General features: G+C 36.0%; 1 protein-coding gene across 2 annotated transcripts; it reads left to right on the top strand.

Annotated features, from left to right (window-relative positions):
• Positions 1-775: 775 nt before the first annotated feature.
• On the top strand, positions 776-26,787 carry LOC306875318 (structural maintenance of chromosomes protein 3). Of its 2 annotated transcripts, none has more exons than XM_079425802.1 (32): positions 776-1,193; positions 1,728-1,803; positions 2,197-2,235; positions 2,365-2,432; positions 2,739-2,810; positions 2,887-2,966; positions 3,058-3,136; positions 3,556-3,673; positions 3,922-4,097; positions 4,190-4,270; positions 6,133-6,297; positions 8,808-8,929; positions 9,376-9,589; positions 10,492-10,595; positions 10,863-10,962; positions 12,076-12,236; positions 12,332-12,473; positions 15,092-15,242; positions 15,321-15,473; positions 16,226-16,377; positions 16,462-16,620; positions 19,487-19,594; positions 19,683-19,791; positions 19,884-20,131; positions 21,614-21,826; positions 23,138-23,326; positions 23,415-23,592; positions 24,202-24,308; positions 24,450-25,275; positions 25,420-25,455; positions 25,574-25,670; positions 25,825-26,787. In XM_079425802.1, exons 1-29 carry the CDS (start codon positions 1,179-1,181, stop codon positions 24,519-24,521), a joined length of 3,651 nt encoding a protein of 1,216 aa, XP_079281928.1. In that variant the 5' UTR covers positions 776-1,178; the 3' UTR covers positions 24,522-25,275; positions 25,420-25,455; positions 25,574-25,670; positions 25,825-26,787. The 2 variants fall into 2 exon arrangements, with proteins under 2 accessions (XP_079281928.1, XP_079281929.1); XM_079425803.1 differs by having other exon boundaries at positions 25,755-26,782.
• The last annotated feature ends 254 nt before the right edge of the window (positions 26,788-27,041 follow it).

Genomic DNA, 27,041 nt, shown 5'->3' with positions numbered 1-27,041 from the left:
AAGAATTCAGTTTGTGTTTCTTTTTGCTTATTAATTACCATTTGGATATTAATTGAATTCCCTTCTTCAGGTTTGTGATAATTCTAAAATAATCATCACCGTTTTATAATTTATGGAAATAATCCGGAGTCTATAACCAATGTTGGGCATAATGCATTACCATTACTTTTACTTGAAAAAGTAAAGTAAGGGATTACTTAAAATTTTTGTCATTTAATCAGTTACTTTCGATGAACTTGCATGAAATACAAAATGAGCAATAGGGAATTTAACATAATGTTCTTAATGTAACCTTGTCCTCATTTTATGCAGTTTTTTATTATTTATTTGAAATATAGGATTTAGAAATAAAATGTCTCAATGATTTTCTCAATATTTAGATTCAGATTCCAGATTTTCAAATAGTTGTATCTCAGCCAAATATCCATACATCAATGGAAAGCTTATTTATTCAGCGTTTTTTAAATGTATTTATTATTATTATTATTTAAAATTATACCGAAGTACTTAACTTCAAGCATAACTCACACCCAAAAACAAAAAAACAACAACAAAAATAAATATTTATTCAGCATTCAGAGGTACAGTATCAAAACATTGACCCTTACGACTGGCTTTGCGGTCCAGGCAATACTATGGTAATTTTCTGTTGGTGAAATAAATTAAGTGAATTAAAAAGAAAAGAAAGAAACGCGATGAATGGGCATAACGTGCTTTACTCAAGTGTTTATTCTACAGAGCAGCTGTGTTCTTGGCGCCCAATCTCTGCCTCGACGGACTGAACTACGTTTACAGAAATAGGGGGAGCGCTACAGACAAAATGGATATGAAACTAAGGAAAAAGCAAGGAGCTCAATTAAAATTCAAGTATTAATATATATCAATAAGTTATCTTGAAATATGAAGTTTACTATTTCTTTAAACATTTATAATAAACAATAATTATAAGTCCCTCTAAAAAGTCAAGTAGACTCGTCCGTTCGTCCCGCCTCTGTCGCCATTTTGACTGTTATCTGTTTCGTGAGGGGAGGGAAAATAACATTTGATAATAATAATAATATCGGACAAATTTATCCGGTGTGCAGGCATATTTATCTTCTCCTAAACCCTTCTTCTCTCTGAGGAGGAGGGTGTTTAATTCGGCTGGTTTCTGAGGAGGGTTTTGTGCATAAGCCGCCATGTACATTAAACAGGTAAGATGCGACTCACGCGCTGCGTGTAAAATTATGATTTATATGTTCAAATATGCGATTCAGCTACCTGTTTACACATTTTAAGTGCCACGTGCACAAAAACTAATTTTTCTTAAACTTGAGCATACTGGGTTGTAAGTTTTGGCGAGTGCCGTTACATGGCCTTCAATGAAGTTAGCTTTAGCATTAGCTGTCAAAACATTGCAATCAAATTCAATATGAAACAGTTAAGTTACTGCTGAAATGCAGTTTTGTTTGCTGCTGCTGTTCAGATGTGAGCAAACTACGAGTAGAAAAGTAAATTATAGCTGGTTCTCATGTACATACTCATACGGCGTGTTGTATTATGTAAATGATGATAATTTACATAAAGTACTGTTTTATATACTCCATATCTCTGTACGTTTTTGTTTGGGCTATACCTTTGTTTAAGGTCATTGTTTACTTTTTAGCATTCATGCATGAAACGCATTCTGACAGGTTGTAGAACATAATATTGAAGTTGTATGTAATATTGTAAATGTGTGTTTTTAGGTTATTATTCAGGGCTTTCGCAGCTACAGAGATCAGACTGTGGTTGATCCCTTCAGCTCCAAACACAATGTTATAGGTAACACTGTCCTAATCTTGCCATGCGACATTTTCTTCATAGCAGAAATATGTAAAATAGGTCAATCAATGAAAAAAAACCACTGTAAACTTTGATATAAAATGTAATGTATTTTAATATGCATTTAAAATATATTTAAAATCAGACAATAAAACAAATGTGCCTAAGATATTTTATGTTTATATATGTATAAATATGTATATACATTTACATTTTATGTCACATGCATAACCGTATATTACATATGCAGTGAAATGATTTTTACAACCAATCTGTTACATAAAAATAAGAAATTTAGAATTTTAAGAATAAAATTGTAATTTACTAAAATAATATAATTTATAATATTTCAAAAATAAGTTTTAAAATATATATTTTTTTAACTTTTCACAGTTGGAAGAAATGGATCTGGAAAGAGTAACTTCTTTTATGGTAAGTAAAATATGCTTTTTTTTTTATTAAGACATTTAATACATTTCAATACGTTAATTTAATGCATCAGAACACTAAAGGTGCAGGTAAATAGTTTGTGATGAGCAGTTTTCTTTTATTCCCCTTAAGCTATACAGTTTGTACTCAGTGATGAGTTCAGTCATCTTCGTCCAGAGCAGCGTCTGGCTCTGCTTCACGTGAGTTATTATTATTATATTTATATAAATATATATATATATATATATATATATATATATATATATATATATATATATATATATATATATATATATATATAATATGTGTGTAATATATAAAAATTTTTTTTAACTTCAATAATTTCAAAAAACAAAACAAAAAAAGTTGTTGTATTTCTTTTTTTTCACTCAACATTTATTTATTTTCCTTGATTCTTATTTTTTTATTAGATTTTTTTTTTAATTTTGTATATAAAATAATTTTCACTAACCCTGCTGAATCATGTACTTTCATGTAATTTTCAGGAAGGCACTGGTCCTCGAGTCATTTCAGCCTTTGTGGAAATTATATTCGACAACTCTGACAACAGGCTGCCGGTAAGAAATTTATCCTAAATGTTAAGAAGCACACTTAAGTAAAGGCATTCGTGTAACAAGACCTGATTGCCCTCAGATTGATAAAGAGGAGGTGTCTCTGCGCCGTGTCATCGGAGCAAAGAAAGACCAGTACTTCTTGGACAAAAAGATGGTCACGTAAGTTAAGTTCTTGTAGCACTGTAACATATCAGAAGAGCTTTGACTGCTTCGAGCTGTTGACAAATGAGTTGTGTTCTGTGTGCTTCAGTAAGAACGACGTGATGAACCTGTTAGAGAGCGCTGGTTTCTCCCGCAGCAACCCTTACTACATCGTCAAGCAGGGAAAGGTACATGGGACAAGTTATTAATGGGTGTTCACAATTATTCTTGATTTTATTTAAAACCTGTTGTCACTTAAAGGGATAGTTCATCTAAAAATGAAAATCGTTGTCATTTACTCACCCTCACTTTATTCCAGACCTGTATGAGTTTCTTTCTACTGTTGAACACAAAAGAAGATATTTTAAAGACTGTAGATAAGCAAACAGTTGATGGTAGCCATTGACTTCCATTATATGGAAAAAAAAAATACTATGGAAGTCAATGGTTACCGTCAGCTGTTTGCTTATCTACAGTCTTTAAAATATCTTTTGTGTTCAACAGAAGAAAGAAACTCATACAGGTTTGGAATAATGTGAGGGTTAGTATTCAACATGAGTTTGCTCACTTTGTTGCACTCAATTTACACTCTGAAACATGAAAACAGATCAATCAGATGGCAACAGCGCCTGACTCTCAGCGTCTGAAGCTGCTCAGAGAGGTGGCCGGCACCAGAGTCTACGATGAGCGCAAAGAGGAGAGTATCTCGCTCATGAAGGAAACAGGTAGACCCTTCACTCATGTGTTTCTATTCAGATGTGTCATCATTAAAGTGAAGATGCCATTTATCATTTCCAATCTGGAAATATAGCCTATCAAATAAGAAAACTGGTTGTCCTTGTATTACTTTGTGAAACCAAATCGTTTTAATGAATCAACGCTGGGAAACACTGCAGTAGATGCTTTAATGTTGTTGTTTTTTTATGGTCAAAGGTTTGTGACGTGCAGTTTGTTCTTGTGTGTATGTGTACAGAGGGAAAGCGAGAGAAGATTAATGAGCTGCTAAAGTACATTGAGGAGCGTCTGCACACTCTGGAGGATGAGAAAGAGGAACTGGCTCAGTACCAGAAGTGGGACAAAATGAGAAGAGCTCTAGAGTACACCATCTACAACCAGGAGCTCAACGAGACCCGGGCCAAACTGGACGAGGTACACACACCAAACAGTAAATACATTAGCATTCAGCACTGTATAATGCTTTGTTGCTGACAATTTAAGGATGGTGTGATTCCCTTCTCTAGTTGTCCAGTAAGAGAGAGACCTGTGGAGACAAATCTCGACAACTGCGAGATGCTCAACAAGATGCTCGAGACAAAGTGGAGGTAAACTGAGCTCTTCAGTGTGTTCTTGTTCTGGAAAAGTGCTAAAAACACTCAGAACCACAGTTTAACATCATGGCGAAACGTTTTGCTTGGGAATTTGTCACATTTTCTTCTGAAAATGTAAAACAATGTAGTGCATTATACTTTATTTTTAACCAGCTTGTGCATTCACATGTTGGCAAATAACAAAAACCTAAAGACGTAAGGGTGGGTGATATACTGGTAGGCATGATTAACTGGTAGAAATTTGTTAACCGGTAGAGATTTTAGACTATCGTCTCTACCACGGTTACATGGTCACCTGATGTTGCTGTGCTACATGGTTATGAAAACTTAATGTTTGCACACATATTTAAGCATTGGAGATTAAAAACAAGGGATTTTAAGCCACTGAAGCACACTCAGCAGTGAAAGAGAACTTCTTTCGTTTTGTCGTGTCATGTTTCAGGGCATGGAAATGTCCCTATAATAACATGTAAATGTCTTGGACATTTTAAAGATTCTATGCCGCAAACTTTAAATATTTCACATACTTTTGCCCAAAATCCAGCATTTAGTAGATCATGATAAGCATTTGTTGTCACAGTTGTAAACACGATGGTTTTCTTCTTTCGTGAGGGGGTTTGGCGCCACGGCATGTTTGGTTCCAGAAGAACGTTAAAGAACAAGACATACACGTCTCCCGGAAATCCTGTATAATTCAACCAATCCGATGACGACTTCGAAACTCCTGAAGTGTTTCTATTATTGTGTGCGATTTATGCATCAGACGTTCAGCCAACGGTTTGTGGGCATGACTTCTGAGGCTGAGACTAATGTGTAACAGTATACCGGAGCTGGGCAGCTCTTAAAGTGACAGCAGCCTAATATTCCTGCTGTCTGTCATTCATGTTAACAACAAAAGAGAGGAAATCTCTCTCTGCTCTTGACTAAATCACTTTTGCAACGTTAATAAGAAGAAATATGCATTTAATTTAACAGTGAAGAATCTGCAGTGTTTTATACATTTATTTTATACAATGCAGTGTTTCCCACAGCCTTACACTCTATTTGTGGTGGCAATCCCCCGGCCCCACATATATGTATATTATGCAAATGCATTCTCTGCCGAGAGTGCGAGAAATAGAGGTTTCCCCGGTAACGCTGTACACAAAGCAGAGCTCCTCTCACAAATGCTTCTTTATCAGGCATTACATGCAAGATAAAATGAAAATGATATCCGAAATGTTCGGATTCCTTCTGAAATACAGTGATATAAAAACACCCGCGCCGGATTTTGATTTTTAAACGTGCAGTGCTGCTGTTTATTCAACGAAATCAAAGCCTTTTGGAAAATCTATTTGTGGCGGTCAGTTTTGATATTGTGGCGGTTCGCCACAAATAAGTCAGTGTATGGGAAACACTGCAATGTATGTAGCATTTGTTATTTATTTGTTCTTTTGTAGTTTTTTTTTGTTCTATTGGTTGTAATTAGTTTCTTATTCAATTACTCACTGTTTACTTGTCTTCAGTGAGTTTTTTTTTTTTTTTTTTTTTTTTGGCTAGTATTCTTTTTTTGTGATATTGCCACTGGTGACAATAATTATGAAATTTCTGTGGTGTAAAATATCATAAAGACCCCAAAAGCAAAAATATCATAACATGCACTGATGAATCAAGCTCAATCAGACAAGAACATTTTATTGTGAAAGATTAGTTTTGATTTCAAGTTCACATTTCATCCAGTCTGTCTAAGAAATTGACTCTACAAACTGAAAGTAAAGTATTAATATGAAGATTTACTAAGAATCAGCCTTCGCACGTCATAAAACAGCTTATATTGTGTAATCTTATTTAACCTCAGTGTCCCTGTGTCTCTGTAGGAGACTGAGCGTGTGGTGAGGGAGCTGAAGTCTCGAATCTCCGCCATGAAGGAGGAGAAAGAACAGCTGAGCGCCGAGCGACAGGAGCAGATCAAACAGAGGACCAAACTGGAGCTCAAAGCCAAAGATCTGCAGGACGAGCTGGCAGGAAACAGCGAACAGAGGGTGTGACTAGCAGACGCACACACACCAACACATGCACACGCTACAGGCACACATATGCAATCAACACATACACATTTCAAAGAAATACCATCTTGAAAAAGAGACAGTTACTACTTGGAAAAAAAAATTACTCTGGTTTTTGTTAAGTTTAAAGTGATTTTACACTACCGCTTATAAGATTTATTTTTTATACTCACCCAGATCAGATTAGATTGAAATATAGTAAGAACAATAATATTGTGGAATATTTGAACAAATAATTTAAAATAACTATTGTGTGTTTAGATGTGTTAAAACTTAATTTTTTCCTGTAATGCAAAGCTGAGTTTTCAGCATCATTACTCCAGTCTTCAGTGTCATGTGATCCTTCAGAAATCATAATATGCTGATTTCCTGCTCAAGAAACATGTCTTATGACAGAGAAACAGTGTTGCTTCATATTTTTGTGGAAACTGATGCAAGAAGAACAGCATTTATTTATGAAATCGATTTTATTTTGTTTTTTCCATTTAAAATGTTTGTGGATTCCATTTGAACTTTCTGGACTCCTTTTTAATGGTTAAATTAAATGTTATAAATCAAAAAGCATGGCTAATGAATTAAAATCATGAAAATTATCATTACTAAACATCAATTTATTAAAAGTAAAAAAAACATGTTTAGGGCCCTATGAAAAGTTTCATTTTTCTCACCTTATGTTTTATTGTTACCAAATTCTGTTTTAGCATGTCTAGTTATTTGAATGCATAAAAACAACTTTTATTTATTTTTACAATAGCCTTATGAAATTCTGTGTTACGTATTTATATTTTCTGGTTATCAAATGAAGGCATAAAACATTAGTTTAATTTATCTTTTAATTGTAATGAAAATTTATGAAAATGTATTTTTTGGCAAGTAAAAGGGATTTAGTATTCAAATTAATACATGGAAGAAATATTGTGAGACATTAAAATTAAGTTTTATTAATTTTTCAACAGTAGTAGGATTACACACATTCTACTGAATGATAGTAATATATTTCTGGCACAATGTCTTTTGAGTTTAACCTAGGGCTGGGCGATATGGCTGAAAACTGTATCACGATATCAGTGTTTCATATCGGTCGATATCGATAATTATTGATATTTTTTTTAAGGTGGTACATCAAGTTCGTGGTATTACCAGTCTTGGCGGGGACGACGGTCTTGCATAATTTGCAGACGACATTTGGTCTGACTACGGTCAGACTTATAATATCCAAAAACTGCCATACTGGGAGCTGACTTTCTCTTTTATTTACAATTTCCTCGCTCGCTGCGGCACTCATTTTCTGCTTATGAAGAGGAATACAGCAGACCAGCCAATAGGGTCTGGCTGCAGACGTGCACTCTCAGCTGCGCATGCGCACTTTATTTATTTTTTTTTTTTTGCGCGTGCGCACTTAGACACGAGACAACGATATGGCGCAACCAAACTTGATACTGTTACATGATTGGCTGTTAGCGTGTCACTCCCTACGTTGCTAGGTTACCAGAGAGCGAGTGCCTTTGTTAATGCAACCAAACTTGCTTCGCAGCCTTTGTTTTCTTCCGACGAAGAATAAAAAATATCGAACGTTTTATCGAACACATTTTTTATTGATATCGTTCACGTGTCTATCGTGATACATATCGTTTTATCGCCCAGCCCTAGTTTAACCAAACTTTTTTTTTTTTTTTGACAGGTTGCCATGAATACCTTTACATTTCTGTATGTATATATGATGCTTGTTTTACTCAAATGAAACGGTAAAATGCTCATGAAGTGCTAAATTCTATAACGTGCATTTTTTTTTTTTTTTTTTTTGATGTACAAGACTTCATATAAGTATAAACCCTATTTCCTCAAACAAATACTCACCTGCTTGCTTTTCTCCATTGCTGTTGCTGAATTGGTCGCTGCAAAAACAAAGCGGTGACCGAATTCACAAGCAAACCCGCGAGTTTGATACACATGCTCACAAATGCAAACACACTCATAAATGCACACTTAACAGCCAGAGAGCTGCAGGAAATGCTGGCAGGCATTAGTGAACAGAGGGTCCGCAGTGTCTCCGTCTGCGTCACTATCTACACATGCCCACTCCAGCCCGGGCTCGTAGCCAGTCGCAAACACACATATATCTTGTGTATCCATGTATGTGTGAAATACACACTTTCAGTCGGCCCTCCTGCATCCAGGTTGGCTTGGAGAGGGATTAGCCCCACCTGGCCAAGTGTGTGTGTGTTTTCCTATGGAGGAGAGGCAGAAGTGCGTCATTTGCCCTTTGATTGGTGAATGTGAATGTAGGTTTGCTCAGATGGAGATCCCCTTTGTTCTGCTCATGATGCTGAATCTACACACCTGTTTGTGTGCGGTTTATTCTTCTCAATTTAAATATGAACACCTCCTTATGCATTTATGCAAAATTTATTTAAGCTTTCTATAAAAAGAGGCGAGTCGTTATTTGTGATTCAATAATCTGGCCCCTCTCGCTTCCTGTCCAACAGAAACGGCTGCTTAAAGAGCGTCAGAAGCTTCTGGAGAAGATTGAAGAAAAACAGAAGGAGCTGCAGGAAACAGAACCCAAATTTAACGCAGTGAAAGAAAGAGAGGAGCGAGGAATTTCCCGGTAAACTCTTTGAAGTGTTGAAAGGGACCATGAAGTGGGGAGCACTTTTTTTTTTTTTGATTGTGACGTACGTACTTGAAACAGGATGCTGGGGTGGGACTTTTTTTTTTTCTTCTTATAAATAACTAATATTTTTTACGTCACAGTCCTCCAAAACCAGAATTTGCTTATTGCTACCCTTACTATGTTATAAATTTATAGACTTTTGATTTTGTAAGAGTTTATCTCAATGACAGTATTTATTTTTAAACAGTTGACTGTCATATCCGTGTGTATGAAATCAAGTCCCGTCCCTTTCATAATTCCACAAATTATTTCAACTATTCACAAGATGTCATTTTAAAGAGTACAAGTGCTTTTCAAATGCTTTTGGTGTCTTAAAGTAATGCTTGAAGTATGTTATGTTCCGGAGTCATTTGTTTCATATTTGTTCGTGCGTTTTTCAGACTGGCTCAAGCCACACAAGAGCGAACAGACCTGTATGCCAAACAGGGCCGAGGCAGTCAGTTCACCTCTAAAGAAGAGAGGGACAAATGGATCAAGAAAGAGCTGAAGTCTCTGGATCAAGCCATCAATGACAAGAAACGGCAGATCGCTGCCATCCACAAAGATCTGGAGGACACTGAGGCCAATAAAGAGAGAAACCTGGAACAGTATAGTGTAAGATTTGGCTATGTTAATAGTCATCTTGGCAAATTGATAAAAAAAAAAGAAATTACTCACCCTCAGGCCAAAGAAGATGTAGATGAGTTTGTTTCTTCGTCAGGTTTGGAGAAATGTAGCAGTACATCACTCGTTCACCAATGGATCCTCTACAGTGAATAGGTGCCGTCAGAATGAGAGTCCAAACATCTGATAAAAACATCACAATAATCCACAAGTAATCCACACCACACCAGTGCATCAATTAATGTCTTGAAAAGTGAAAATTAGCGTGTTTTAAGAAACAACTCCATCAAGATGCTTGTAACTTCAAACCGTTGCTGTTGATTAAAAAAAATTTGTCTATAATCCAAAATATTTGCTTTCTCCAGTCTTTTTGTCTGAATCAGGAGAGAAATATGCACAAATCAAACACTGTTTAAAAGGAAAAACAGTCCAATTGGTTCTAAAAAAGTGTATGGGTGTTTTTTGATGTGAGAGACAACAGGGGATCAGGACTTTTTCACTGGAGGAAGTATTATTATGGATTATGACTTTCAATTTTGATCAGAAGTTTTCAAGTTAAAACACCTTGATGGATTTGTTTCTTACAGTCATACAGCTTTTAGCTTCACAAGATGTTAATTGATGGACAGGAGTCGTGTGGATTACTTATGATGTTTTTATGAGCTGTTTGGACTCTCATTCTGACGGCACCCATTCACTGCAGAGGATCCATTGGTGAACAAGTCAATTCCGAACTTCGCTAAATCTGTTCTGATGAAGAAACAAACTCATCAACATCTTGGATTACCTGAGGATGAGTTAAACTTATCAAAAAATTAACTTTGGGTGAACTATTCCATTTAAGATGTTTTTGAACCTTTAACATTTCTTCCCAACTTTGATTTCGGCCGCAGAAACTGGACCAGGACTTGAGTGAAGTGAAGACTCGAGTGGAAGAGCTGGACAAGAAGTACTACGAGGTGAAGAACCGAAAAGATGAACTTCAGAGCGAGAGAAAGTAAGATCCTCCTATTCCTATTCCCAACGCATCATGGGAAAATATCTGGCTTTGGTCCGTTTTTCCAACATCCCACTCTTTCTTATTGCCTGTATGAACTGTTCCCCTCCTCACCTGGTATTTTAGTTATTAATAATCCACGAGCCATAGGTTTCACAGCACGAGGAGGCTTGACGCATAGGCTATAGAATAGGGTCTCCTGCTGAACCCAGGCGTAGCGTTTGTGAGCCAGGGCTGATGGGTGTGTCCGTGTCCCTCCTCCTGCAGCTACCTGTGGAGAGAGGAGAACGCAGAACAGCAGGCGCTGGCAGCCAAACGAGAAGAGCTGGAGAAGAAACAACAGCTACTGCGAGCAGCCACCGGAAAGGTTAGAAACCAAAACAGACCTGTGTGATGAATGTTGCTGATCTTATTGTGTACAAATCATCTGTGTATTATTTATATAATATTTGTTTAGAATTGTTACGTAAATTTAATGCCTTTCTGTTACTTCAGAATAGGGCTTCATTATTTCAATTAGCTTAGCTTTTGTTTTTCCCTTCTTCTTTTTTTTGCACAGTTTAGCCAAGACATTTGCGACTACAAATAAATGCGACAATAATAGTAGTAGTAGTAGTAGTAATAGGTATTGTCATTATTTTAATTATTAGTAGCACTAAATAATCAAAACAAAATATAATGTATAAATGTATTTCACTGCAAAATATTAGTGTAAATAGTACAAATTAGTATTTAAAAATACAGTAATATTGTGTATTGTTTTTAATTTAAACCGTATGACAGTAGCATTTACACCGCTAATATTTGTCTGTCTTAATTTATTCCATTTCAAATGTTTAACACCAAGCTTTTCTATTGGTGAAAATACACGGGAAGCCTTTCAAGTGTCTATTTTGTTGACAACAGCTGCTTCATACGAACTTCTCATTATAAATTTGCAAATATTGTTGGCGCTTGGCGTTTACTTTACTAATATTTACTACTTCCTTTGTTTACTTTGAACTGAATCAGAAACTGAAAACACTGCGGCACGAGCTTTTTGTGTGTAAATGAACATAGTGCCACGCTTTACGCTTAATATGCAGTGCTTGTTTTTAATTAAATTGCAGCCATTGAGATTTGATAATCACACCAAGCCATATCACGATTTCGATTTTATTGTGATTAATCGTACAAACCTACCCCAGAGTTCAATATATGTAACCAGTATGTATGTATTTAAAATCACGTAAAAATGCCGCCCACACCGGTTCACTGTGTATCGGCTGAACTGAACCATACTTCCTAAGCTCAACTTGGCTGCTGGGTGCTTTCTCAAGCACTGAGTCAGTCTCTAATTATAGCAACTCTCCACATTACAAAAATATACATCAGTATAGATGAAGTGGGATTATCAGGACTTCAGATCGTCATCTTGGCTTGAAATGACGGTACGAACTCTGATACGCAATGTTTTGCGTGTTGTTTGCTTTTTCTCCAGGCTATTTTGAATGGCATCGACAGCATTAATAAAGTATTGGAACATTTCCGCCGGAAAGGCATCAACCAGCACGTCATCAACGGTTACCACGGCATCGTCATGAACAACTTTGAGTGTGAACCTGCCTTCTACACCTGTGTGGAGGTGACCGCTGGCACCAGGTCAGACTCATTTGTTATTATTAGTGTTCTCTCCTTAATGTTGTTCTGTGTTTGAACTGAGAGTGATGGAGTGGTGTGTGCTGGGGTTTGTTCAGGCTATTTTACCACATCGTGGAAACAGATGAAGTGAGCACCAAGATTCTGATGGAGTTTAATAAGATGAACTTGCCAGGAGAGGTCACCTTCCTGCCCCTCAGCAAACTGGACGTCAGGGACACCGCTTACCCTGAGACTAACGTAAGCTTACACCACTGACATGACATTTAAAAGGCACCCTGTTGGATTTCCCAAATGCAGGTTTACTTGATCCGTTCAGATCTACTTCCATCAAATCAGCCACTGATGATAGAACCAAGTTGCTACTTTTTCAGTAATCTGTTTCACTTGAATGTACGTCACAATACAGAAGAAAAGATCTGCTGTGTTGCAATTTACTGTGCACATTGTTCAGTACAATGGGTGCGATTGCACTGAATGTTGCTTGGTGAAATTTCACTGTCATTTTAATAGGAATTCACAGTCTGGAGTTTCTCACGAGGGCAAAAAAAATCCCCACACAGATTTTTAGTCGCATTCAAGTCGGCCACATAGATTCGACACTGAGCAACAGAAAGCTGCTTAGTTTGAAATCGACTTCTGTGTGAGTCTGTCTGTTATTCCCAAGAGAAAAATATTGGCCACAAAAACGTCCAAAAATGCCCACTTTATATCATCCAATTAACTCTGGATGTACAAAACCAAATCCTCTCCTTGATTTATTTGTTTATTTTTTTGGATTACAAAAAAAAATAAAATTTATTTTATTTTCATTAACATACAATTATAGTTTTTGTTAGTGTTTTAAGTTACATTTTCTGTTTTAACTTTAATTTTAGAGTTTTAGTAATTTTGTCATGTTTTTTGTATTTTTGTATGTATATATATATATATATATATATATATATATATATACATACAAAAATATATTGTATGTAAAAAAAATATATATATATATATATAATGTATATATGTATGTCTAGTTTTTATTTATTAGTTTTAGGTTGTTTATTTATAGTTCTTTTAGTGCTTCTAGATAAACTAATTGAAAATGAGAAATGTTGCATTGGCAGCTTGCTGAGAAATGTTTTTGTTTAATTTTATTTCAGTTGATGTTTAATTTAAAGTAACGAAAATGTTTTTTTTTTTTTTTTTTTTTTTTTAATGGTTTTAATTAACTGTAATAACCCTGCTTTATTAACCCATTTAGGCCTAAAACGCCTGCTAAAAAAGGCCTTTTTATGCCTAAGTACTTTTCTGTAAACCCCCTCCCAAAACCTAAGGTTTCCAGAAATATTTGTCAAAATTTGTCAACGCCTACTAAAATCGTAATTTCTCAGGCTCTATAGCAGATAAAAACATGGAATAAAAAGCATTTGAGAGCTTACTTCTTTGGCTTTCAACTTGACTGACTTGCTTGGCCATAATCTTTAACTGAATTTTTTTTAAAAATCTATAAACAACAAAAACATCAAGAATATTTTGAAAATCAGTACAGATCCGTTTTTATTTCATACTTTTGAGGTACCAAAGTGACAAGTGAACATCACTGATACAAAGTTATAGAAAAAAAACACAAAACAAAACAAAACAGAGGGTTACTTCTTCTTTACATAACAATTTCAATATTAATTTGTTAATTTTGTTTCTTGTATTTTTGGATGTCGCCTTTGATAAAAGCGTCAGAGAAACCATAGCACTAAGAAACCATATTCATAACTTGATGAAAAAGTTTATTCTGCTCATCAGACATCATAATTATTACTGTCATCCATCATGAGCTATCATTTTCATTTCTATTTATGTATGTTTTATGTATTATCAGTCATCAGACATCACAATTATCATCATCCATCATAAGCTAGCATTGCCTATTGCATCCTATTTATTTTGTATTGTTATCCATAATCATCAATTATTATCAATCATCATCTTTAGACATTTATTCATTTATTGTCATTAGTATCAGCATCAAATTATAACACACACACACAGACACGCTCTCACACACACTCACACAGACACACACACACAGACACACACACTCACTCACACACACACACACACTCACTCACACAGACACACTCTCTCTCACACACACACACACACACACACAGACACATGTACACACAGACACACACACACACACTCACTCACTCACATATACACACACAAACACACACACTCACACACAGACACAGTATGGAAGCCAACGAAATCGCGCATATCCTCCTCGTCCTCTTGAAACATCGCTAATAAGATCCACTGCTCTCTAACTACGCGATCGGCTGGTACATCTAAATCATCATTTGAATCTGGTCCTGTGTCATCCTCCATAACTTCATCAATATCACTTCCTTCACTTGAGTCAGTCATGACGGATCGCTAGCACGGTGTTTAAAAATGTCGACCAAAAGACAGTAAAATAAAACTGTATGTGCAGGCTTATTTCGACCAATCACAAAGCATTTTACTAGTCCCATGAGTTTAAAAAAAATCCCTAAGCATCTCTGTCACTCACCCCAAGAATATTTTGGCCAATTAAAGTGTATATAATTGGCCATGTGCCTTGAAAAAGACGACATCGCTCAAAATGACGCAGACGCGTTTGCCGGGCTTAATGGTGAATACGCACAGATGCGTGATCCGGTCTTAAAGGTAAACACACACAAATGTGTGATCCGGTTTTAAAGGGTTAAACATGAAGCTCATTCAATTTCTTTTTTTTTTTTTTTTTTTTTTTTATTGTTAAATAGAAATTTATGAAAATAGCCTCTAATTCCTTCTCTACATTTTTTTTTTTTTTTTTTTTTCTGTAGGATGCAATCCCCATGATCAGCAAGCTCCGTTACAGCACAAACTTCGACAAGGCCTTCAAACACGTGTTTGGGAAGACGCTGATCTGCCGCAGTATGGAGGTGTCCACTCAGCTGGCTCGAGCTTTCACCATGGACTGCATCACACTGGAGGGTAAACCGACGCTGTCCTATTGGTGTACTACTTTTATTCAGTCTGTATGATTTCTAAACCCTTGTTTTGGTGGATCAGGTGATCAGGTGAGTCATCGTGGCGCTCTGACCGGTGGCTACTATGACACTCGTAAGTCCCGTCTGGAGCTGCAGAAGGACATGAGGAAGGCCGAGGAGGAGCTCGGAGAACTGGAGGCCAAACTCAATGAGAACCTGCGTAGAAATATTGAACATATCCTCCTCATATACACCTCACACAGGCTTAACTTGTGACGCAGGGGCACAAAATAAAATTGACTGTGTCCTAATTGTATCTTGGCCAGTAGAGGATTCTGGTACAATCTGCCTAAATGACACAAGGTCACAGAGGATCACAGAATGAGTCAGCTAGTTATTAACGTCTATGCGGTCATGTGTGAGTTGCACACATGGTGTTATATTAGTGAATGGAGGGATTATGTGTCTGGATTGGTGGACATGACTGTCAAGGCTTCGAGGAATGTTCATTTAAAGCCGGTTTAAGTTTTTGATCAACATGCATTGGCTTTGTGTGACTCGTACTCTGTGACTCATTCAGAGCTAATATGATGACGTAAACGTTTTCTCATCTGCAGCAAAAACAGGCCAAATAAAAGTATTTGTACAGCTGAGATAAGTGGATTTAGTACAATCGGATTTTGATTTTATTTTCAGTGTTTCGAAAAGCAGCATTATTGTTAACTAAAACTATTAAATGTTGTTTTTGTTAATTGAAATAAATCTGAACTCAAATATAAATATTGGATTAAAAATTTTAAATAAGTGCTGTCTTGGAAGCTCACTAAAAATAAAGATAAATCGAAAAACATTCAAATTTAAATGACTGAAAATGCAAAAATAAAAGCTAATTAACTTTAATAAATACTATAATGTTATATAAATGATACTAAAGTAACAGATAAGCAAGAAGGGAGTTCTTGTCTGCTCCTTAACTCAGTTCTTCACGTATCAATAATGAAATTGACCAGCTGATGAATCAGATGCAGCAAATTGAGACCCAGCAGAGGAAGTTCAAGGCATCCAGAGACAGTATACTGTCTGAGATGAAGATGCTAAAGGAGAAGAGACAGCAGTCCGAGAAAACATTTATGCCCAAGGTAACCCATGTAATTGTAATACCATAACTGCTGTTATTTACTATTTTATTTGTGTACCAAATCATTAAATGTGTTTTCCCCCAGCAACGCAGTCTTCAGAGTCTGGAGGCCAGTCTGCATGCCATGGAGAGCACGCGGGAGTCTCTGAAGGCAGAGCTGGGAACAGACCTGCTCTCTCAGCTCAGTTTAGAAGACCAGCGCAGAGTGGACGACCTCAACGACGAGATCAGACAGCTGCAACAGGTTCAACAACACAATTAACACAAAAATCATCAACACAATTACATACCATTGTTACATATTAAAAAACATTGTGTGTCTATATATACAGTGCTTAACAAATTTATTAGACCACCACCACCACCCAGTGTAAGGTTTGGGCTACAGTTGCCCTAAACTAACTGTATTGTTGAATATCAAAATCTTATGTTTCATTTCAAATAATTTCTTATGTTTCTGTGATGGCTAATCCAGTATTTGTAAGTATTTGTAATGCTTAAAATATAATTGTTGTTGTTATTCAATCATTTTCGAATTTACTGTTTTACAAGACAGGCGGAAAAAATAGTAAAGCGCTGTTTTTTTTGTTTTTTTTATGCAGATGCCCAATAACAGTCAATAAATAGTCTAGTATATTTTTCTAATGGTATGTGGTTAAATTTATTAGAGCACCTTTCATATTAAAGAGAAAACGCATATTTTAGGAATCTGTTAACTTGTTTAAAACTAAAAATATTATTGCCATTCATTAAGCAAATAACAAACTGAAACAACTAAATAGTCTTTATTCACACACAACCAAAAACCTTAATATTTTGTATGGCTTTTTTTGGCCTTTAACAATCTCTGTTGTCATTGACTGTAATTGGGCATCTGAAAAACAAAATTATTGAAGTGCTTTACTATTTTTCTTTCCTTTCTATTTTAATTTCTTTTAAAACAGTAGATTTGGAAAATTCATAGATAACAACAATAATTAGATGTTAGCATTAGAAACACTACTGTGACTAAAGATTAAACACATACTGGTGGATTAATCATTACAGAAACATTAAAAATTATTTTAATATTCACCAATGCTGTTAGTTTAGGGCAGCTGTTGCACAAACCATACATTGAGGTGGTGATGGTCTAATAAAGTTATTAAGCACATTATATAAAAATATGAAAAGTTCATTTGCAAAACCAGATAACTTAGTTTTTAACAATATCCAAAAATCATGTTTTTTCAGTGTGCATTCCAGTTAATCTCAATCATACTGTAGTCAGGTTATTTTGATTAGGTAAAAAAAGTACTAAAAAATACAGCAAACTAACACAATAAAATGCAATAAAAACATAACATAATAAAAAAAACATGATTTTTGAAAATTGTCCGTTTTTGCAAATAAACTCTTCATATATTGAAATATAAAATATTACATCAACAACAATCATTTATCTACAAAAATGTAATTGAAAATAAAACTCGATGAATTGCAATAGGTACAGATGTCAAAATGGACAGATCACTGGCCATCTGATGTGCACAAAAATGGCAGAACCTTCTCTGCGCCCAGTTCTAATTTAATAAGTGAATTCGCAAAGTGGTGTTTACAAGGTCTAAGGCTACAAGAAAGTGGTCACTGGACATTGAATGTGAATAGCATCTCTATTTTATAGCCGTAATCTCATCTGAGAAGTGTTAGGCCCCGTCCACACGGAGACGCGCTTAGCTGTATACACATACATTTAAACAGTATCTTATTGGCGTTTCGTCCAGACGGATCCGGTGTTTTGGGAAAGTGAAACCGCTATTTTTTTTAAACCAGGTCCCAGAGTGGATAAATCTTAAAACGCCACCCTTGCGTTTTCGTGTGGACAGCCAATCCATATATTTATATCACCCCACGTCTAGCCCCTAGTCAGACACCGCTACGTCACGTAACGGCAACAAAAACATGAACAAACACTGAACGATTGTCTTTTTATGAACTAACATTAACACGGATTAATAAATGTATTGTTCCATGTTCGTTTGTATACCACACGCAAGGTTTATGCGCATAGTCCTCTTCTTCTCCATTTTTCACCACATGCTGCTCTGGCATGTAAACTACATCGTTTTGTGTCGGTATTGTGGTTTCGTGTGGACGCAGATATTTCTTGAGACGGAAAAAAGATCGGATAGGGAAAGCTCTTGCTTCTTATGGACGTAGCCTGGCTACGGGTAGCCAGTGTCCGTAAAATTTCGATCCAACCTTAAAGGTGCTTGTAGGATTGACATCCAGCGGTTGAACTAGGTATTACAGTCCAAATTCAAAATATTGGAGATGTTTTTTTTTTTTTTCACCCGGCCCCTCCTCCTCAGACTTGACGCACACGCAGGTTGCCAGATTAACGACACCAACAGAAACGAGCGCACAGGACGATGAATGAAATTAAATACGCTGTGTTTTCCACCAACTGGCAACCCGGGGTGCCGAAATACAATTGGGTAAACTGGCAGTGGGCGGGTTTCACAAACCATAACACAGAGTTATGTAAACTTAGCATGTTTCTTAAATATCTGCAAATATATGGTATTTTTATGCTTTAGTGGAGTCAAAATCCTACATACAGCACCTTTAATCAAATACTTCTGAGCAAGCTAATCACTAGAAAGCCACAGGAACTTTTTAGGAGTTTTTATCAAGGTTAGAGCAAAACTGCAGCACTGTGGTTCTTCAGGACCAACGTTGGCCACCCATGGGTTAGTCAGTCTGAAGCTCTTGTCAGCCACAGCTGCAGCTCTTTCCCACCTCCAGCCCCTCACACGACACACACAGCAAACAATTGAAAAGCTGTTGTATAACCAACCCACATCATTAACCTTTGTTATTTTTGTATGGCCTTCAATTTGGTTTGCTAATTTGTCTGCTTTTGTATTCTCAGACAGGCTTAGCATTGAGGCATATGCATAAGAGTTTCATTTATTCCTTTAGATGTACGTTCATGTGGCCAAAAGCCACATGTTCTGTTTTTAGTCTAAAATTGCCTTTTATAATAAACAATTACAATAAACGAACACGTGGCTTTTGGCCCTTCAGTCTGGGGTCAGTTAAAGATGTGTGGCCTGTTTTTGCTACAGGACAACAGGCAGCTGCTGAATGAGAGAATTAAGCTGGAGGGAATCATGACCAGGGTGGAGACGTACCTCAACGAGAACCTGCGCAAACGTCTCGACCAAGTCGAGCAGGTGAAGATACCGGATTTATTTTTCACCAATAAAACCTTTATGAAACACAGTGGCATGTAGCACAATAATAAAGCATGTGGTTGTGTAGGAATTGAATGAACTGAGAGAAACCGAAGGAGGAACCGTTCTCACAGCGACAACGTCAGAATTAGATGGCATTAATAAACGCATAAAAGACACTCTGGCTCGATCTGAGGGTGAGTGAAGACTCATTGTCAATTTTTTTTTTTTTTTCTTAAAAAGCCCTACTTTTGTTGGTCTGCATTTTGTTTCTCATTTCAATTTTCAGATTTGGACTCCCTCATCGATAAGACGGAGGTGGAAATAAAGGACCACCAGAAGAGTATGGAGCGCTGGAAGAACATCGAGAAGGAGCAGAACGATGCCATCAACCACGACACAAAGGAGCTGGAGAAGATGACCAACAGACAAGGGATGTTACTGAAGAAGAAAGAGGAATGCATGAAGAAGATTCGTGAGCTGGGTTCCCTGCCACAAGAAGCCTTTGAAAAGTACCAGACGCTTACTCTAAAACAGGTACAGCAACCTTTTTTAGTTTTTTACCCAGACGTGCAACATTTGTTCCTCTTTAGTTAAAGTTCATGATGAAGTTCCATGGTGAAGTAACTCATTTAGAGTGATATTAAACCATATTTTCCTTCTCGCTCAAAAAATAGCTTGTTGCAAATGAGGTCATACCCTTGAAGAAGCCTTTTGCCTCCTCCTCGGCTCATGTCTGGCTTTAGTTTTCTCTCTCATCCCCCTCTAGTCTCGCAGCCCTCCCACCTGGCTCTCATATTCGTTGTCTTAGTTGATCTTCCACCACACCAGTCAGGGGCTCTATTGTGTGTCAGCCCTCCTACACAGAGGTGACTCATTCTTCATTACCCCATCCTTGCGCTCTTATTTTTTCACCCTCTCTTGGTGAACTTGAGTGTCTGGAGTTGAGGAGGGAGGTTGAGGTGTGCCATTTCTGTGTGTGTTTCTTTAGCTATCTTCTGCAATTTTCTTTTGCAGGTTCAGAAGTGGGAATTATGGCGTAACGTTCATTTAAGTGATTTTGGTGTGAAAGAAATAATTAGGAGCTGATCCCAAACTGTTTAGTTTAATTACTTTTCTATTCTGCGAAACTACTAAGAAGAACGTGGTGATTGAAAAAATAAGAGATGGATGTTTAATGAAAACTCTGTTTCAGTGTTTTTGCATTCATTTGCTCACAACATTTTTAGATTTGTTTGTATTCCTCCAACTTTTGCGTTTGTTGGCAAAGTTTTTACCTTTGGTCACTAAAATGTCTTCCTAAATTCCGTATACCTCTGCATTTACTTGCAAAATTATTAAAGAAATTTTGTGTAAACATGTACAATTTTACCATTCGTTTACTGAAAATCTTTGTTTGTCAACTGAATTTTCTCTTTCCCTTGAGAAATCTTGGATATACTTGCAGAAATTTCACATTTCCTCAGAAACTTTGCAAACTTAATTTTTTCTTTCTTTCTCCATTTGCTTGCAAAATTTTCACATTCCACTGAAAACCTATGTTCATTTGCTAAATATTCTTTCCCCCAAGAAACCTTGCATTTGTTTACAAAATTGTTCTAGTTCACAAAAATATTCACGTCCTTTGCATTTACTTGCTATATTGTCTCTTTGAAAAACTTTTGTTTCACTCTAAAACTTTTTACCGAGCCATTTCCCGAGAATCTTTGCATTCGGTCCCTACATTTTTTTTTTTTTTATTACCCCAAGAAATTTATAAACTCACACAAAATATTTTCATACCTCTGAAAACCTTAGCATACAAAATTTTATTACCTTGAGAAACTTTGTTCTTTTGCAAAATGTATTTGCTTGCAAAGAATGCAAAGGTTTCTGAATGCAAAAAATTAGTAAGTGAACACAAATGCATTTGAATAGAAGTTCTTCTCTCACTTCATTTCCATCACCATGTCCCTTTTAGAGGCTTCATACTGTTTCATTGATTGTGTTCATTTACCTGTAATTATTTTCTGTGTGTAGTTGTTCAGGAAGCTGGAGCAGTGTAACACGGAGCTGAAGAAGTACAGCCATGTGAATAAAAAAGCCCTGGACCAGTTTGTCAATTTCTCAGAGCAGAAAGAGAAGTTGATTAAGAGGCAGGAAGAGCTGGATAGAGGCTACAAATCCATCATGGAGCTCATGAACGTCTTGGAGCTGCGCAAATATGAGGCTATCCAGCTCACCTTCAAACAGGTACAACTATGAGACAAACTCGAGTAGACTTCAAGTAGCGTTTACATTTCAATGCGTTTTATTTTTCCATCTCTAATAAAAATTAAGCATTGTCCACTTTTTTTTTTTTTTTTTAAACAAAACAAATCTTAATTATAAAAAAACCTGAAAAAAATAGTTTTAACTTTGTAGTCTTGAGACAGACAAAATATTTAGTTTCCACTAAAAAAAAATGTTTTTCAGTTTTTTAAATGTCTGTTCTTACTGTTTTTGACACAGCAGACAGTTTTATTTTTAATGTTTTTTCCACATCAAAAAAACTAAATGTTTTTCACAAAGTGTTTTGTTTTCACTACAAATTTTTCTTTTTGCTACAAGTAAAATGTTGTTTTTTATTTGTTAGGTTTTGTTTTTCACCACAATGTTTTTTTTTTTTTTTTTCACAATGTTTAGTTTTCACAACAGACATTTTGTTATTCACTACAGGGCTTGCAAAATTTCAAAATCCATGGTAGCCCTTCAGGTACTCTTCAGATTTTGGTAGCCCGAAAATGAGTAAAATGAACACTGTATGAGTGGGGTTGGACAATGTCTATGGTAACATTTTAAGCCATAAATTGACAAAGTTTTCACACACAAAAAAAAATCTTATAAAATGACATTTCAGCTTTTAAACCATTTTTATGAAAAGGGACAAGTCAAACATATTATATTAATTTAAAACATAAATATCACTGTCTTAATTGTTTAGATTTTTAGAAGGCACATTAACTTTCAACATTTACAACTATGTTTGCAGCATAAAAACATGGGTCGATATTCGCATTGATCTGAACATAAACTGTAAATGCAAATTCACTTTCTGCCACGAGGTGGCGCTTTAGGAGCAAATAGCGGCTTCTATGGTACGTTAACAGCTGTACACAAAGCAGCACCGCGCTCATATACGCTGCTTTAAAAGGCATTATAGGCAAGATTAAATGAAAATGCCAACGAGACTATTCCCTTCAGAGACACATTCACATAAAAACATGTGCGCCGTGTTTTGACTTTGAAATGTGCAGTGCTCATTTATTCAATGACATCATTGCCTTTTGAAGCTTAATCCAGCTGTATCGCGATTCTTGTCTAGCCCTGCACTACAAAATGTTTTTTCCACTTAACAAAAGAAAATGTCTATTTTGACTACAAACAAGGTTTTGCATTTTTCTTTTTAAAACAAAAAAGGTTTACTTTTTTGTTAAAAAATATTTTTAAATAGACTTTCTTCCACAGTAAGCAAAAAACATGTCATCTGGTCCCACTTAAGCATCCTGATTTGTCTCCCTACAGGTGTCTAAGAATTTCAGCGAGGTATTTCAGAAGCTGGTGCCTGGCGGTAAAGCCACCCTGGTGATGAAGAAGGGCGACACTGAAGGTGGACAGTCTCAGGATGAGGGCGAGGGAGCGGACGGTGAGAGAGGATCTTCCTCCCAGAGCAGCGTGCCCAGTGTAGACCAGTTCACTGGAGTGGGCATTAGGGTAAGAAGAGGATGGAGAATCAAATGTTTGTGTGTGCAGTTATTACTGCTGATATTTGACCAGTCGTGTGTGTGTGTGTGTTCGTCAGGTGTCGTTCACAGGTAAACAGGGAGAGATGAGAGAGATGCAGCAGCTCTCTGGAGGTCAGAAGTCTCTGGTGGCTCTGGCTCTCATCTTTGCCATCCAGAAATGCGACCCTGCTCCTTTCTACCTGTTTGATGAAATCGACCAGGCTCTGGACGCCCAGCACAGAAAAGCAGTGTCAGGTACCATCAGCCATTGCATTGTTGACCTTAGATATGCGCCAACATTTCAGCCACAGAAAGTCAGTTGAATAGAGGAAAAAAAAAAAGCTTGGCCAAAAATAACTGCTACATCACCAGAACAGTTAACAGAAGGAAACAATGTTTTTTTTTTTTTTTTGTTTGGTTGTCTTTTCGTGTTTTGTTTTTCAAAGTTTTTTTCACAACAGTGCTTCTCACTACTAAATGTTTTGTTTTTACTACAAATGTTTATTTTTTTTATCTTTTTGCTACAACCAATATGTTGCCTTTTCCACTACAAACAAGGTGTTTTCTTAACAATCATTTTGTTTTTCACTAAAAATAGAATATCCCTTTTCACTCTAAACAAGGTTTTGTATTTTTTTACCCCTTATTTTTTTTTTAGTTAAATTATTATTTTTTATTATCATCATCATTATTATTATTATTATGTTATTTTATTTTTTAGGGGGGTTGTAATTCCCACTACAAAAAAAAAAAAAAGGTTGCTGCTTCTGGAGGTTGCAAGCTTCTGCTTCATTAGTATTAGTTTTTTTTTTTTTTTTTTTTTTTTATTTAGGCGGTATATCACTATTTTGTATTGTCTTTCAGACATGATCGTGGAGCTAGCTGGACATGCTCAGTTCATCACAACGACCTTCAGACCTGAGCTTCTGGAGTCAGCTGATAAATTCTACGGCGTCAAATTCAGAAACAAGGTAACAGGCTTCATTAACACTCTGATGTGCCAAGTAATTAGCAAATGCAAATGAGTCTTCTGCGTGGAAAATTATCTATAAATGTAAGTCTTGTCAAGTTGAAGCTGTACAGATGACAAACTGTGTGTGTGTGTGTGTTAGGTGAGTCACATCGATGTGATCTCAGCAGAGCAGGCGAAGGACTTTGTGGAGGACGACACTACTCACGGCTAAGAGAAACAATACACCTCTATCACTCATGTTCCTCGTTTCTCACCCCCGTCTCAACTGGTTTCTTTCCTTTTTAAAGCCCAGTTGGAATGAATGCAACTTTTTTTCTTGTATTCTGAACGGGATATACTGACTAATTGTTTTACAGTTATTTTATATTTTCTTTCGTCTTTGTTAATTCTCATATTGCAAGGATAAACACTGAACATGTTTTTCAATATTATGATGAAATGTGTCCTGCTTTTTACACCTGCATCAGCCTAAGTTATTTAAAGCTGAGGAAGTTCAGTCGCTCTGTTTCAGAGTTAAGCTTCAGTAAGGGAACATATGTAGTTGCTGAGACTGAATACACAGGTAGGTGTATGTTTAAGAGCTGCGGTTTGCAGTCTGCTCGTTTGGCACTGGTTCTCTCTTCCTCAATACTCTAAACCAGCATGAGCTGTTCCTTCATACTCCTCTTTTTTAAGCGATATATGTGAGAGGCTCATTTTGTAGGTTTCCCGAAGCCTAAATGTTTTTATCATTGTTCTGTTAGTTTCATTTGTTCTTTATGTCATTGTGATTTATAGTCTTTTAATGTGTTTTCTGTTACCAAAAAATAATAAAATAACACCCTGGTCTTTATCAACATGCACTGTTTTGTTGCCGCTAGAGGGCGCTGTCACACATTTGACTGTTTTAATGCTATTACGTCATTATGTGGCTGTGCTACACATTGAAACAAAAAATCAAGACTTGGAGGCTGCTTTTGGCTTGGGCAAGTACATTTTATGTATAAATATATATTATAATCCAAAAAATATATACTTATAAAGTTATATAATGTATGTACTATATTTTATTAATCTTATACACTATATACATGTTTATATTTATTTATTTTAAATATCTATTTTTGTAGGTTTTTTTGAGAAGCTCCTACAAAATAAATCTCAAGGTAAGATGTAAACCCTGAGCGTATAATTTTAAATGTTAAATATAAACAATCTTAAATATAATATAAATATGTAAGTATTTCTATTTTCTAATGCTTCTGTCATTGTTTTCCATCCTAGTGTCTGTCAAGCCTGAGTTTATGCAGAGTAGAGTTGCGTGTGGAGATGAGGCTTTGGAAATGATCATGCTTGTCTGTAATAAGTCATTCTGTTAAAGGTGAGTCATGTTCACTGAAACGTTGAGGGCAAATTGGATCCTCTTTCCATCTGTCAACAACACAAATGCAATTTTATCTGCCAGATCTTCTCAAGAGTCCTTTGGGCCTGTCCATCTCTCTTCTCTTAACTGCTCACGCACTTCTCTCTGCCAGAATCGCTCTCTGGTGACCGGGATCAGCCCCTCAACATAATCAACAGATGAAACCACCCCATAATCGTGGCGAGGCCTCGATAAACCTCACATAAATCTGTCCCTGCTTTACAGTCATTCACCACACAAGTTAATTTGTTGTCTGACAGGTGCCGTGTCAAACCTATAAGCACTTGGTCTTTCCATCTGCCCTTGACTCTGTCTGTCTGTCTCTGTGAACAGTGTTAGTGTCCCATTAAACTTGTCAGTTTTGTGAGCAGTGGCCTGCTGGGAGAACAGATGCTGCTGTCTCAATGGCTCTTTAAGTCACTTTACTGTCACGGGATGAATGCGACATAACATTCAGCTGTCCATACGATCAGCATCTTTTTTGGGGCATTTGGTTAAAAATATAAGAACTTTTGACTATATGTATGCGTGTTCTGTTTTGAGTTTCTACAAAAATTATATGGAATTGCTACTATTATTATTTTATACATAATTTATACCGTAGTGAAAAATAAATGTACAAGAATGTATTAGAAATACATTTATTTAATGCAAGATTTAGTATAAATGCATTTACATGTTTATGTGCTTATTAAAAATACCCTTTGATTGTGCTTTTAGTATAGTAAATTGGAACAACTAATTTTGTGCTTAATGCACTTTAATTGTGCAGAAGTAGTGCTGAAGTTCAAATAAAGATATGCTGAAATATATTTGAAAATGGAACTACTGCAAGTGTATTAAAGGTATACTTTAAATATATTGAATTTACAGGCCAAAATTATTCAAAGATCATACAATCCTCATTAATAGTGACATTAAATCACATTTTAGGTTTAATATTAAGACGTGCATTGTGCACAAGTGATTCTCCAAATCAAGTCTTGAGCGATATGTCAGTAAATATGTTAATAGATTGCTATAGAATATAATAGAACTATATTTTGTATGAAATAAATGTTTTAAATATCACTTTATGCTTTGCATTTCATTGCATTTCAGTTTTTGTTTTTTCTAAAGGAAAAGTGGCTTTTCTTAACAGACGAACAGGTCAATTTGTTAAATTTTCTTTTTTTAAGTTTGAAAAAAAAAAGACAAATTGACCAGTGGAATGAAATGGCAGACTCCTTTGTGTGGCTAAGGCTAATTTCAAAAGCTAGCATTTTATTTAATTATATATAATTAAAATAATTTGTAAATTATTTTCACTCATTTTATTAGGGAGAAACT

Source organism: Barbus barbus, assembly GCF_936440315.1.
Source record: "Barbus barbus genome assembly, chromosome: 9".
Classification (NCBI taxonomy): Eukaryota; Metazoa; Chordata; class Actinopteri; order Cypriniformes; family Cyprinidae; genus Barbus; species Barbus barbus.
This window is presented reverse-complemented; position numbering and strand designations above follow the sequence as displayed.